The sequence below is a fragment of the Stenella coeruleoalba genome (assembly GCF_951394435.1).
Source record: "Stenella coeruleoalba genome assembly, chromosome: 9".
Taxonomy (NCBI): domain Eukaryota; kingdom Metazoa; phylum Chordata; class Mammalia; order Artiodactyla; family Delphinidae; genus Stenella; species Stenella coeruleoalba.
Window position 1 is genome coordinate 61285606 of NC_137155.1, and position 14825 is coordinate 61300430.

The 14825-nt window shown below is 40.3% G+C and overlaps 1 protein-coding gene across 7 annotated transcripts in view; it reads left to right on the forward strand.

Annotated features, from left to right (window-relative positions):
- The window catches only part of AVL9 (AVL9 cell migration associated), a 68883-nt gene that overhangs the window by 8608 nt on the left and 45450 nt on the right, over positions 1-14825 (forward strand). For all 7 annotated transcript variants that reach the window (XR_013829889.1, XR_013829890.1, XR_013829891.1 and 4 more), the window contains exons 2-3: positions 10207-10327; positions 12508-12593. Coding sequence is in view for 4 of the 7 variants with exons in the window: in XM_079932251.1 (XP_079788377.1) it covers positions 10207-10327; positions 12508-12593 (207 nt within the window). In the remaining 3 variants the exon portion in view is untranslated. The remainder of the gene's footprint in view (positions 1-10206; positions 10328-12507; positions 12594-14825) is intronic.

The window sequence follows — 14825 nt, forward strand, 5'->3', positions numbered from 1 at the left end:
ATAGAGAGGAAAAAAAAAAAGAAAACTAGCGCTTAAAATCCTTATCCTAGAGAAACCTGCCTTGAATATTCCTGGAGGAATATTTTTTATGAATATATATAACTTTTTCCAAAAATGTATCATACTATAAACAAATTTTAGGACCTGCCTTTTTTATGTAATATTTTACCATTAATACCTTCCATTTTGATAAGTATTGAATTATAGCATTTTTAAAGTAGCTAAATAGTATTTTGTAGAAATCTTTATTTAACTGGTCTCCTTTTTAGACACTTAGGTGGCATTCCAATTTTTTGCTATTTTGAATAGTGCAGCAAAGAACATCCTTGTGACTTTGCACCATTTTTCTAAGTGTGGAGACTAAGTCATCTTTTCTTTTCGTTCTTTTTTTTTTTAACTGGGGATCTTGTTTAAATAGATTTTGTAGCAGCATATACTGAACACAGTTTAAGTTAGTCTGGATGATTCTGCCTTCATAACAAATGTCACTCGTTGTACTATGGCATTATCGGTTTATTTTAACATAGAGTGATTTGCACATGCCTCTGACTCAGCTGGGCTTTTGATAGCCAGACAGAGAGAGGGAGATGACGGAGCAGTGAGCAGTTACTTCTCAGTGTTGACCAGAAACATAATGTTGTAGTTTTCAGCTTCCCCTCCCTGCTTTCTCATATGTTGCTTCTTTTCTTCAGTGGACTGGGAGGGCACATCTACTAAATGTGTATGAAATAAAATGACTCAGTCATGGGTTTTGAAAGAAGACCTAAAGACTTCTCCTTAGTGTATTATCCAGGGCTGCATGACAGCGGGTTAGGCTGATAGATGCTTTTCTTACTTGTTCCTAGTTGGCAGTGTTCTAGGTAATTAAATTGTCAGAAGTCTGACTTCAGAATAAACTATGTTTGGGTGTCCAGTTAGATTTGAAATATGGCCCTCTGCACTTGTGTTTTCTTCATCCAACTCGTCACAGGGTATGCTAGCTATATATTAATATATGAGGAAATCACTGCAGGGTTGTTAATGAAACCTGTTCCTGCCCCCATGGCTTTCACAGGTGATATTAGTAATTTGTTAGATTCTATTTTGTGGGTGTGGTGCATGCCCAGAAATTGGAATCTTTTTTGCCATGTAAAAGTTCAATATTGAAATATTAAAAATAAATTGATGTGTGGGATTTCCCTGGTGGCGCAGTGGTTAAGAATCCATCTGCCAACGCAGGGGACACGGGTTCGAGCCCTGGTCCGGGGAGATCCCACATGCTGCAGAGCGACTAAGCCTGTGAGCCACAACTACTGAAGCCCACTCGCCTAGAGCCCGTGCTCCACAGCAAGAGAAGCCACCACAATGAGAAGACCGTGCATCACAACGAAGAGTAGCCCCCGCTCACCACAACTAGAGAAAGCCTGCGTGCAGCAATGAAGACCCAACGCAGCCAAAAATAAATACATTAAAAATAAATTGATGGGGCTTACCTGGTGGTGCAGTGGTTGAGAGTCCGTCTGCCGATGCAGGGGACACGGGTTCGTGCCCCGGTTCGGGAATATCCCACATGCTGCGGAGCGGCTGGGCCCATGAGCCATGGCCGCTGAGCCTGCGCATCCGGAGCCTGTGCTTCAGAAGAGGCCACAACAGTGAGAGGCCCGAGTACCGCAATAAATAAATAGATAGATAGATAGATAGATAGATGTGTAAAAGATTGCTAGGGTATAGTTCATTAAAACAAATTGATTCTTTTTGGGTGTGCTGGGTCTTAGTTGCGGCATGCGTGTGGGATCTAGTTCCCCGACCAGGGATCGAACCTGGGCCCCCTGTATTGGGAACCCACTGGACCACCAGGGAAGTCCCTAAAACAAATTGATTTAAATCATTTGTTAGGAAGTCTCTAATTTTTTTTTCCTGCAAGAAAATAATTTTTGTAGCTTTGATAATCATCTTTGTATATATTCTCAATAGCCTAGGGATAAATAATGTTCTGTTTATATCATCTCATCCAGAAGACCAGTCTTCATCATTCCACCCTATGTTTTTTATAAATCCTCTTCCTAGCTCTCCTGTATTAGAGGAACTTTATATACAGTATTCCTAATATCCCTTTGTAATTTCAGCTCTGCCAACTTTGTAAGAGACTAATGAGGAAGAGTGCCATTTCTTTTCTAGTATTGAATCGTCAAGAAATTTGTGAGGGAAAATATAGCTCAGAGAAGATGTGTCTTCTACGTCCAAAGTTTCATTTAAATTGAAAAACATCATGACAGAGCCTTGGTGCCTAAAATGTTTTGACTGTTAAGAAAACAAGTACCCTGTGCTTCTGATAAAGGAGGTAAAATCCCTGAGGTACTTAGGAAGGGAGCGGAGAGGTGGAGCAGTTGCTTCAGAATTTCAGGAAGCCCTCTCCTTCCCTTAGTAAGCCCTGTTGTAGCCATATCTGTGAGGTCCAAGGATGTGTTTAATTTGTGTGCTGTTCAGCATTGTGGCTTTTATGGTTCTCTTGACAGTGGAGTGGATTGTTAGTGAGCAGAGGATATTTTTGAAGTACCCAAAGTCCACACCAGGACACTATGTTAATTGTTTTGTTTTTGTAGTTTTTCATTGTTGTGTTTTCAGTCTTTTGCTTCTGTAGACAAAGTAGATGGAATCTGATTAGAGCACCCCAGTTTGACTTGTGAACTGTGGAAAGGGGTTGTAATTTTTACCATTCCTGGAGGATAAACATACGTCACAGGACTTACCTAGTGGCGCAGTGGTTGGGAGTCCACCTGCCAATGCAGGGGACACGGGTTCAAGCCCTAGTCCGGGAAGATCCCACATGCCGCAGAGCAACTAAGCCCAAGAGCCACAACTACTGAAGTCCACGCACCGAGAGCCCGTGCTCTGCAGCAAGAGAAGCCACCACACTGAGAAGCCTGCACACCACAACAAAGAGCAGCCCCTGCTCTCCACAACTAGAGGAAGCCAATGCACAGCAACGAAGACCCAAAGCAGCCAAAAATTAAAAAATATATATATATATATATGTCACCATTTCTTACATAGTTCATTTAGCATTAAGAAAAATTGCCTTTTATTCCTTGTGATTAGAGCATCTTTATTCCGCTTTCCCTTCTTAGCAATCAGCCATTGTCTTCTTTTTCCCTCCTCTTATCTTCTTTTGTAGTTATGTAAATTATTACTACTAATTGAGATCAAAATAGATTTTACCATATGAGTGTTGGTTGACATAAAAAGAGAGCTACTTAGGGCTTCCCTGGTGGCACAGTGGTTGAGAGTCCGCCTGCCGATGTAGGAGACACGGGTTCGTGCCCCGGTCCTGGAAGATCCCACATGCCGCGGAGCGACTGGGCCCATGAGCCGTGGCGCTGAGCCTGCGCGTCCGGAGCCTGTGCTCCGCAACGGGAGAGGCCACAACAGTGAGAGGCCCGCGTACCGCGAAAAAAAAAAAAAGAGAGAGAGAGCTACTTAAAATTTGTGTGAGTTAATCATAGGGGAACATTTGATGTATCTGTTATATATTATCTGTGCTAATGCCCTCCCAGATACCATCTTTGCTCCCCAAATTTAACTTAGATTTGGGGCTGTGAAAATAGTAACCTTACTGGATGATCATCATTCTAAATGTTGCTTATCTCTGAAGGTTTACTTTGGGTTTTGTCAGTGATTTTTCATATATACTGAGGGCTATCCTGTACAGTATGCAGACCCTGCACAGCACAGCCGCAGGGAGAGAGAGCCCTTCTTGTAAACTGCAGTGTTGGTGGTTTCCCTTAGAGTTGGACAGTGAGGCAGCCTACTATACCTACCTTTACTTTCTGTGGTACTGCTTAGTTTTATTGGCATTATTGTTTAAATTGTGTTTTGATTCAACTGAGTATTATGTAAGACTCTCAGGTAACCTCCAAGAGAATTCCTCTTAAACCTATGTGCCGTGAATTGTGTGTCTGTCTGGATTATTTTGGACATATTGAAAAGGGGCATAGAGAGTGTTGAGTCTGTATTCAAAATATGAAGAATGTACAACTTAAGGTTTATAAATCCCATTAATTGGGAGGTAACAGATTCATTGTTCTTTTGTTTTTCCCCACACACTGACCGGATATCCTACAATTCAGTTCTATTCTACGCTACGTGTCTACCCCTCAGGTTCTAAAATTTCCTAGAACAACTCGTAAAACTCAGGAAAACACTGCTTACCTTTACTGGTTTATTAAAGGCTACTACTCTGGAATAGCCAAATGGAAGAGATTCATAGGACAAAAAGTATGTGGGAAGGGATATGCAACTTCCATGCCGTCCCTGGGCACAGCATCCTCCCAGCACCTCAGTGTCTTTACCAACTGGGAAGCTCTCTGAACCTCATCATCTGGGGATTTTATGGAGGTTTTATTACATAAGCATAACGTATTAAATCATTAGCCATTGGTGATTGAACGCAATCTCTAGCCCCTCTCCCCTCCCCAGAGGTTTAGGGGTGGTGCTGAAAGTTCCTAGCTTCTAATCAAGGCTTGATGGTTCTGGTGACCAGGCCCCATCCTGGAGCCATTTAGCCCTTGCCCACCGAGAGTCCCCTCATTAGCATGAACCTAGGTATGGTTGAAAGCATCTTATTATGAATAACAAAGGCTGCTCCTATCTCTTAGGAAATTCCAAGGGTTTTAGGAGCTTTGGGTCAGGACCAGGGACAAAGACCGAATAAAAATCTATTTTTTTTTTATTACATCACATTTAACTGTACCGAATAGCTTATAATAATTTAAAAAAACTTAAAATGTTCAACAATAAAGGATTGATTAAATAATGAAACAACACCATATAGCCATAGAAATTGCTGTATGTGTGTAGACGCAAAAAGGAGTTTGTGTGGACTATTGTAAATTTGATTAGCAAGTTTAGCAGTCTCCAAATGCAAGGATTTGTTTGTAGCAAATAAACTAGCAGAAGAATTCTAGAAAGTTGCCAACACAATATAGGCAGTGTACAATTTATGAAAAGGTTGTGTCCCAAAATTTAGCTGTTTGAAATTCTGAATACATTTTGCTGAAGAATCAATGTTACAAGTATTCTGGATGCAAGTCAGTCTAAAGCCGCCTTATTTTACCCAACGGAATTCTTCAAACATATGTAGTATCTACACTTATATTTATAACAATTTTATGAGTTGATTGCATTTTAAGTTCAAACTAGAGTCACTCAAAACAGATCTTCCTTTAATAGAATCAGGATCATATATTGAACATAACATAGCATCAGATATTAGACTCTGGCCTTTGGTAATTTGATAACTAAATCTTCCGAAAAGGAAATAGATCTCTCCATGTCCCTTTGCCTCCAAAAGGATAGGATGGAAATACTTCCTTCAGAAGTTAGGAACTGCTTGTGGTTATCATTTGCTTTTTTTAAAATTATTCTAAAAGCAGTCATTTAGGGACTTCCCTGGCAGTCCAGTGGTTAAGATTTCTCAGGGACTGCGGGTTGGCTCCATTCCTGGTCCGAGCTAAGATCCCACATGCCTCATGGCCAAAAAACCAAAACATAAAACAGAAGCAATATTGTAACAAATTCAATAAAGACTTTAAAAATTGTCCACGTCAAAAAAAAATTTTTTTTTTTAAGCAATCATTTAGGGACTTCCCTGGTGGCACAGTGGTTAAGAATCCACCTGCCAATGCAGGGGACACAGGTTCGATTCCTGGCCTGGGAAGATCCCACATGCTGCAGAGCAACTAAGCCACCACAACTACTGAAGCCCGTGCACGGCAAGGAAGAGTAGCCTCTGCTCACCACAGCTAGAGAAAGCCCGCGCACAGCAACGAAGACCCAGCACAGCCAAAAGTAAATTAATTAATTTTTAAAAAGCAGTCATTTAAAAATAAATACCAATTTACTTAAAAGTAAATGATAATATCTTCAACTTATTGTCAAATGGTTTAGAAAGTATTTGTATACACGTGCAACACAAAGCACATATGGCAAAAAAATTAGCAGTTTGTGAATATAGATGAAAGTTACAAGATTTTTGAATTCTAAATTTTCTGTAAGTTTGAAATTAAAAAAAAAAAGATGGAAAAAATTAACAGGAATATTCCTTTAGCTCTAATCCCCAACTCTTTTCACCTCTCCAGAGATAAAAACCTCTATTAAAGGTTTTTTCAAGCATGTTTTTTAATCCATTTACAAAGATGTATAATTGTTAGCATAAATGGAATCACAGTATAAGTAGGATTATACTATATTTACTGATATCCTGCTTGCTTCTTAAATTTAACAGTATGTATTAATTTTCTATTGCTTCTGTTACCACAAACAACACACTTAAAACAACACAAATTTATTAGCGTTCTGGAAGTCAGACATGGGTTTCACTAGGCTAAAATCAGGGTGTTGGCAGCTCTGCGTTTCTTCAGGATGCTCTAAGGGAGAATCAGTTTTCTTGCCTTTTCCAGCTTCTAGAGGTCGCCTGCATTCCTTAGCTCATGGTCCCTTCCTCCATCTTCAAAGCATCTTGAAGCATAGCATCTTCAAATATCTCTGACTCTGTCTCTTCTGCTCTCTCTTATAAGGACCCTTGTGATTACATTGGGACCGCCTGGATAATCCCCATCTGGAGATAATCTTATGTGCAATGTCCTTTTGCATTGTAAGGTAACATTGACAGATTCTGGGGATTAGGAGATGGACACGTCTGGAGGGCTCTTATTTTACCTACTATATAGTATACCATACCTATCTTGCTTTATCAATATATTATAAATCTACGATTCTTTTACAGCTGGATAGAACTGATGTAAAATTTATTTGACCAATCTTCTGATGAATATTTAGGTTTCCGATTTTTATGCTTCAATAAGTCATGTTTCTGTGAGTGTTTTTGTACTTATCTGTGTGAATATCTGTGTATTCGTGGGATAAATTTCTAAAACTGAAATTTCTGAGTCAGTGTATTGTTGATTTGATAATACTGCCAAATAGTCATCCAAACTGCTGTACCAATTTACAGTCCCACAGCCAAGCCCCATACTCTTGTCAACACAAAATATGAATAATCTTTTTCATGTTTTTAAATATATGAGTAAAAACTTTATTGTTTCAAATTGCATTTCCATGTTTAAATAAGAGATTGAGGGACTTCCCTGGTGGTCCAGTGGGTAAGACTCCACGCTCCCAATGCAGGGGGCCTGGGTTTGAGCCCTGATTGAGGAACTAGATCCCACACGCATGCTGCAACTAAGAGTTCACATGCTGCAACTAAGAAGTCCGCATGCCCCAATGAAGATCCCACCTGCTGCAACTAAGACCTGGCGCAGCCAAAATAAATAAATAAATATTAAATGAGAGGTTGAGTGTTGTCATACTACTTTATTTTGGCATTTTCTAGATTAAACTTGTCAAATGAATACAAAAAAAAAAAAACCACACAACATGAGAGTTGTGAGTTAAGTTTTATTTGGGGCAAAATGAGGACTATAGCCCAGGAGATAACCTCTCAGAAACCTCTGAGGAACTGCTCTGAAGAAGTAGCAGGAGAGGTTAGTATACCTGTGATTTTTTGTTTTATGGAGATTTTGTTTGTTTATTTATGGCTGCACTGGGTCTTCATTGCGGCGTGTGGGCTCAGTAGTTGTGGCACACAGGCTTAGTTGCCCCTCGACATGTGGGATCTTAGTTCCCCAACCAGGGATCGAACCTGCATTGCCTGCATTGGAAGGTAGATTCTTTTTTTTAAGGAAATACCCTAAATCTATTATTATTATTATTTTATTTATTTATTTTACTTTTGGCTGCGTTGGGTCCTCGTTGCTGTCCACGGGCTTTCTCTAGTTGCGGCGAGCAGGCTTCTCATTGCGGTGGCCTCTCCCTGCAGAGTATGGGCTCTAGGTGCACAGGCCTCAGCAGTTGTGGCACACGGGCTCCAGAGTGCAGGCTCAGTAGTTGTGGCGCACGGGCTTAGTTGCTCTGCGGCATGTGGGATCCTCCCGGACCAGGGCTCGAACCCGTGTCCCCTGCATTGGCAGGCAGATTCCTAACCACTGCGCCACCGGGGAAGCCCTGAAGGCAAATACTTAACCGCTGTAGCACCATGGAAGTCCCAGTATACGTGTGAGTTGGTGAAGGGGATGTGTGCAATCAAGCACACATTTTGGCAGAGGGTTGCTGCTAGTCACGAGGAGCAGATGTCTCCGTTAATGATTTTAGTGCTTTTCTAGATATGAGAAGATGCAAGAAATTGGGCTCAAATCTTCTGAAAAGATCTAACTCTCTGAAGGCCCGTTCTGCCAGTTTTTCCCAGAGCACAGAGTGCCTCATTCCTGATGTCCTCCCTGAACTCCTTTCAGGGTGTGTTGAAGGTCAGTGACTGCAGTGGCTAGTGACCTAATCCTTGTAGAGGCAGATTGCAAGTGATAAGTTTTAGTTGGCAAATTTTTTTGGATCCTAGAGAGCAACATACTTCATGAAGTATTTGTGAGAATTTGAGTCCATTATGTTTATATTTATTTAGAAGCATGTTTATTCCATACTAAATACTTTTAAAATAAATACTGTACATAAAAATTAGTGGTTTTCCAAAAGAAATTATTTTGTGATAATTACCAGTACTTCTTAGGTGTTATATATTGGACTTTAGTGTTTACATAAAATACAATAATTTTCTTGTTTCTTTTTCCCTTGTTAAAGTAAGAATTCTGAGTTGGGAATTTTTTTTAGCTCTGTAACTACCAGCTTCATAGCATCGGCTTTGAATTTATGTCTTTCCCTCTGTGGCACACCTTGCCTTCCCTTACACTTTTAAGATTAGCCAATATAAAACTGGTATCATGGAGAAGACACAGAGAAATGTGAAATGCAGCTTGAGATTATTTATGCCCAGCCTTCAGTTAATTGATGTTAAGTAACTGATCCTTTCAAACTGAAATGTTGATTGCTTCTGGAGGTGGACGCAGGGAAATTTAAACATTTTCAATATAGAACTAGATCACCTGTTAAAAATAATCATTATTAAAGTCCTTTTATAATCGGCTCTCATGTGACTAGTGGCACCTTGATTACCTTGAGATGTGGGGAAATGAGCCATCATGTCTTTCCACATTAAAGATGGAATCTAAAAGTGATTCTTACCCCTATGTTTTTCCAACTTCAGTGTATTTATTACTAATGCAGTGCAAATTCCTGCTTAAATATACTTTGAAAGAAAATTAAACATAAGACACTTAGAACTTACGTCAGTATGATAACCCAAGTCCTCAGCATTTAATTCTGCCTTCCTCTCCAAAAGTCTCATTGAAATAACAACAAAAGAAACCCCATAAGCAAAGGGAAAATGTTAGTAAACCTAGGGAATGCCAGAAACCGTGGGCTTATACTAAAAACTTTGTTATTTCTACAAGACAAACAGTATTAGAGAGACTTCATTGATCACTTCTCAGTCTTGGGAAAAAAATAATCTAAAGTGGTGGTTAATGCCCATTCACCTCCCTAACAACCCATCGAAACCATAGACTCAAAGCTTCAAGTATTGGGAGCAAGGGAGCCAACTGATGGGAAGCAAATCTAGAACTTGGCCCAACTTCTTAGGCTCCTTTGTTGGATCTCTCCTACTCAGTTCAGGAGGATATTGGTTTTTCTCAGGGCTCCATGTCTTCAGTTACCGTCTATTTGATAACAGCTCCCACATGTACATCTCCAATCCAGTCACCACCACCACTACCCACTACCCTTGTGCACATCAAAGTTAAACTCCTTTAAATAAAAAAGGGGAAAAAGGCTTACTAATTTTTTTTTCCTCATTTTTTTCTTTCTTTTTTTCTAGGGTTTTTTTCTTAAACTTTATGTATCTATTTATTTATGGCTGTGTTGGGTCTTCATTGCTGCTCACGCACTTTCTCTACTTGTGGCGAGCAGGGGCTACTCTTAGTTGTGGTGCAGGGCTTCTCATTGCAGTGGCTCCTCTTGTTGCGGAGCACGGGCTCTAGGCGCGCGGGCTTCAGTAGTTACAGCACGCGGGCTCAGTAGTTGTGGCACACGGGCTTAGTTGCTCCGTGGCTTTCCTCCCTTTTTCTTTTTCCTCTTCTATACCATAGGTTTGCTGAAAATGGCATCAAGAAGTGTGGCTTATCCTTAGTTCTGTCATTCAGAATTTGAAAGCATTTTTGTCTGCCAGGATATAATGCTGCCTTTGATCATCAACCTGTTGGCTAACATTCCTTACCATTTTAGGTTGAATTCTCTTACCCGCCCCTGATTCCAGGAGATGGACATGACAGTCACACTCTACCTGAAGAATGGAAGTATTTGCCATTCCTTGCCTTACCAGATGGCGCACACAACTACCAAGAAGGTATGTAAACAGACAGTGGAGCAATCAGTAGGTGGCTTTTTAAAAAATTTGCCACGAGTCTGAGTACTTTGGTAATGAAAGACCTTTGGCCTATTGTGACTATTCATAAAATATTTAAATGCTTCTTTGGAGATGACTAGTTAGTCATATACTAGAGGATCTGCAGAGAAGTGCCAGGCTTATATTGGTAATGGTTGGCGGACACTGGCCACTCCTTTGCCAAGAGCTCCGGCCAAAGTAAGTAATTAGCCATATTAGGACATCTGCTACTGGTAGCACTTTCTGCATTTAAACTTCAGACTCCTCTCAGAGACAAACTAAGGAGCTTTACCTGCACCAGCTGCAGATTGATTGGAGCTCTAGCTTCGTCCTCTAGTGCCCACCTGAAAACAGCTGGGATTGCTTCTCCACCTCTGGAGCACTGCCATCACAGTGCTCTGCTTAAAAGTTGGCTTGCATGCGTGGGGAGCATGTTAACACCCTCAAGGAAAGCAATGCTGTGAAGTTAGTACTGAGTCTCCTGTCACCGTATAGATGAGTGCTTTGAATGGCTTAATGAAGAAATAAATATACTATACTTTATCATGGTATTAGAGGCTCTACCGAGACACAAGATTAAACTTGGTTTGGCTACTTATTTTTCTAATATTTACTAATTTTTGTATGAAATGAAGCAAATATTACTCTGCAGTTTAACATAAAATTAATTTTTAAAATTTATATTTATTTATTTTTGCTGCATTGGGTCCTCGTTGTCGCGCACAGGCTTTTTCTAGTTGCAGAGGGAGGGGGCTACTCTTCGTTGCGGTGCGTGGGCTTCTCGTTGCCCTGGCTTCTCTTGTTGCAGAGCGTGGGCTTCAGTAGTTGTGGCTTACGGGCTCTGGAGCGCAGGCTCAGTAAACGTAGCGCACAGCTTTAGTTGCTCCACGGCATGTGGGATTTTCCCAGACAAGGACTCGATCACGTGTCCCGTGCATTGGCAGGTAGATTCTTAACCACTGCGCCACAGGGAAGTCTCTAACATAAAATTAAAATGCTGTACTTTTAACCTCACAAGACTTCTTTTTTAAACCTTTTTATCATGAAAGCTTTTAAACATACAGAAAAGTTGGAAGAATAGTAAATATTCCACAAACTTTCTTTATATATGTGTACAGTTTTGCCTATACTGTTTGAAAGTCAGTTGCAAACATCATGACACTTTAAATACTTCAGCCTGCATCTTGTAAAAATAAGATCATTCCCCGGGATGACGTTCGATTCTTTTACCACAGCTAAGGGATTCAACAGTAACTCCATAATACCATCTCATATCTAATCTATGTTCAAATTTCCCCAATTGTCCCAAGAATTTCTTGGATCTATTCAAAATTTATGTGTTGCCTTTGGTCTGTATGATTCTTTTTTTATATATATATAAATTTATTTATTTATTTGTTTTTGGCTGCATTGGGTCTTCGTTGCTGCATGCGGGCTTTCTCTAGTTGCGGCGAGCAGGGTCTACTCTTCGTTGCGGGGTGCGGGCTTCTCATTGCGGTGGCTTCTCCTGTTGCAGAGCATAGGCTCTAGGCGCGCGGGCTCAGTAGTTATGGCTCACGGGCCTTAGAGCTCAGGCTCAGTAGTTGTGGCACACGGCCTTAGTTGCTCCGCGGCATGTGGGATCTTCCTGGACCAGGGCTCAAACCCGTGTCCCCTGCATTGGTAGGTGGTTTCTGAACCACTGCACCACCAAGGAAGTCCCTAAGGATAAACTTTTTTTTTGTTTCTTCTTTTTGGCCACACGGCTTATGGGATCTTAGTTCCCGACCAGGGGTAGAACCCAGGCCCTTAGCAGTGAGAGTGCAGAGTCTTAACCACTGGACCATCAGAGAATTCCCTGTATGATTCTTTACTTTCTTTTTATCTGGAATAATCCTGTATAATGAAGTATTTTCTGAGAAAAATGATTGTAGTCTCAATTCGACCTGTTATGATTCAGCCTCTTGGGCTTTTTGTCATGCGTGTACACTGGAAGGCAGTGAGAGGAATTCTAAGAAACCAGTGGTTGTGATGCTAGAAATAAGTCTGACATGTGTTACTTCATCGTTTTTGTTTAAGTGACTGCATTATAATAACGTCAAAGTTCATTATTAATATGGGTAGTCCACTTTGGTATTTACCTTTTTCTGTATATCTCTTAGATACTGTGTTTTTTCACTTGCCACCCAGAAATGGAAATGGAGCCACTGTATATGGTATCTCTTGCTATCGACAAATTGAAGCCAAGGTACAGTTAAAATGAATAACACCAAAAAACACTAAAAAATTGTTTAATTGTTGGCCACTTAAGATGTAGAATTTGGGGAAATACATAATCTTTATGTTTCATGTGGTACCTGTGATACTGTTTTAAAGTTTTATAAACCATGTAGCTGTATTCTCTATAGTACCAGTTTAATTCACATGAATGTTTTTCTAAGTTGACATTGGCGACTAATTATATTGTATAATATTTTGTACATTGTTTTTAGATATTGATACCAAAATTATCCATTTGTCTTCAAAATACTGTATGTCAATTTCATGGTGTCCTTGAGTTTTCTATTTCTAGTGTTTGGTACGTAACTTTAAAAAATGGAATGGTAATGAGTGTTGTATTTTTTTTAAGGAACATTCTAGAAGTAATGGAAAGTACTTATAGTAGCTGCAAACTACTTGCAAGTTATCTTAATTATATATAACTAAGATTTTGATCATTCTTAAACTTACCTTCCCGCTTAATGCCTAACTTACTATAATATCTCTAATTAATAAATTTAAATAAATCAAGATGGGTAGCTTCCCCTTTCCTGGTTTGCTTCTGTGCAGCACCGTTCTTTTTGTGGTGGGGATACCCTTTCTGAGTAAAGATCTCTTTCCTCTTATGAAATGATTAATACTCTGAAGTAGTGAGCCTTTTCAACCTCGGCTTCACTGTTGGAATCACCTGGTGAGCTTTAGATACTTGGGATGACTAGGTCCCAACCCCAGAGATTCTGATTTAACGTTCTGGGCATCAGGAGTATGAAAAGTTTCCCAGGTGATTCTAATATGTAGGCAAGACTATGAACCGCTGCTCTAAAACAATGGTTTTTAACCAGAACTACATGGAGACTCTTTTTTTTTTTTTTTTTTGGCCAAGAGATTTTTTTTTTTTTGGCCACAGCATGCGGGATCTTAGTTCCCTGACCAGGGATCGAAGCTGTGCCTCCTGCAGTGGAAGCACGGAGTCCCAACCACTGGACGGCCAGGGAAGCCCCAGAGACTTTTTTTTTTTAATTTAAGTATACTTGCCAGGCCTTTCCTTCTACAGACTGAAGTAGAATCTCTGGTAGTAGATCCTAGGCAATTACAAAGTTTTAAAAGCTTCCTCAGGTGGGTAATTAACTTAGTAAGTCTTTAAAAATTTTCTTTCAGCTTTTATAATGAACGTTTCAAACACGCAGATAAATTAAAAGAATTGCACAATAAACACCTGTATACCCACCATCTACATTCAACAGTTGTTAATGTTCTACCACATTTGCTCTGTGTGTGTGTGTGTGTGTGTGTTTCCCTCAGGCATTTAAAAGTAAACTGCACGAATAAATCCCAGCATACCCAAAGTAGTTAACTACTGTGAAATAACCCTCCATGCGCAGGGCCTGGAACATAGGACACACCCAGTAAATGTTTGTGGTTCAAATGAATAACTGAGTTTAAAGATAAAGAAACCTGCGAATAATTACGCATTTGATTTCTTCATGTACCTTACATCTTATTAGATGAGATGAATTGAGCTGCTGCCCTTTCTTGGAAATCTGTTCCTTTCACTACCTCTTATCCCTTGTAAATTGTATAACCACTAGTAAAATTATTCCTCTGATGCTGTTGTCATTAACAACAGTTCTCATGCTCTACATAGACAGCCTTTAAGTGGCATTTCATACTGCGTGTCTCCGACACCTCCTGAGTCTGACCCACTCCAGAGTATATTGGGGTTGCCCATTCCTCCAGGTTGTTCTCACCTCATATGATAACCAGACAGATAAAGCAGATATCAGAGAGCCCTAGAGCCTAGGAGAAAGCCTTTCCTTTCCTTTTGAACAAAGCTGAGACCCGATGGATGAATCCAATCAAGGTAAACAGGTAGAAACAGATTGAGGAAAGGCTCTACTCTTGATGTAATCTAATGACGAATCATCAGTCCTCAGGCAGTTGAAGACACTGAGACCCCATGGTCCTCAGGACAGATCCAAGGAGACGTCAGGCAGTACACTGGGGGGGAAGAGTCATTCTTACTGCCCTCACAGCCTTACCTGAGGTTGATCAAGTCCTGTTTCCTACTAGCAGAGAACTGCAGATATCTCATGTAGTCATCTTCAGAATCACCAAGGCTTGAGTTACGGCTCAGGGCTGGGCTACAATACAATACAGGTGTGCCAGGGTAGACTCCAGTAACGTAGAATAACCAGCTTAACAAAACTGCTGACAATTCTTC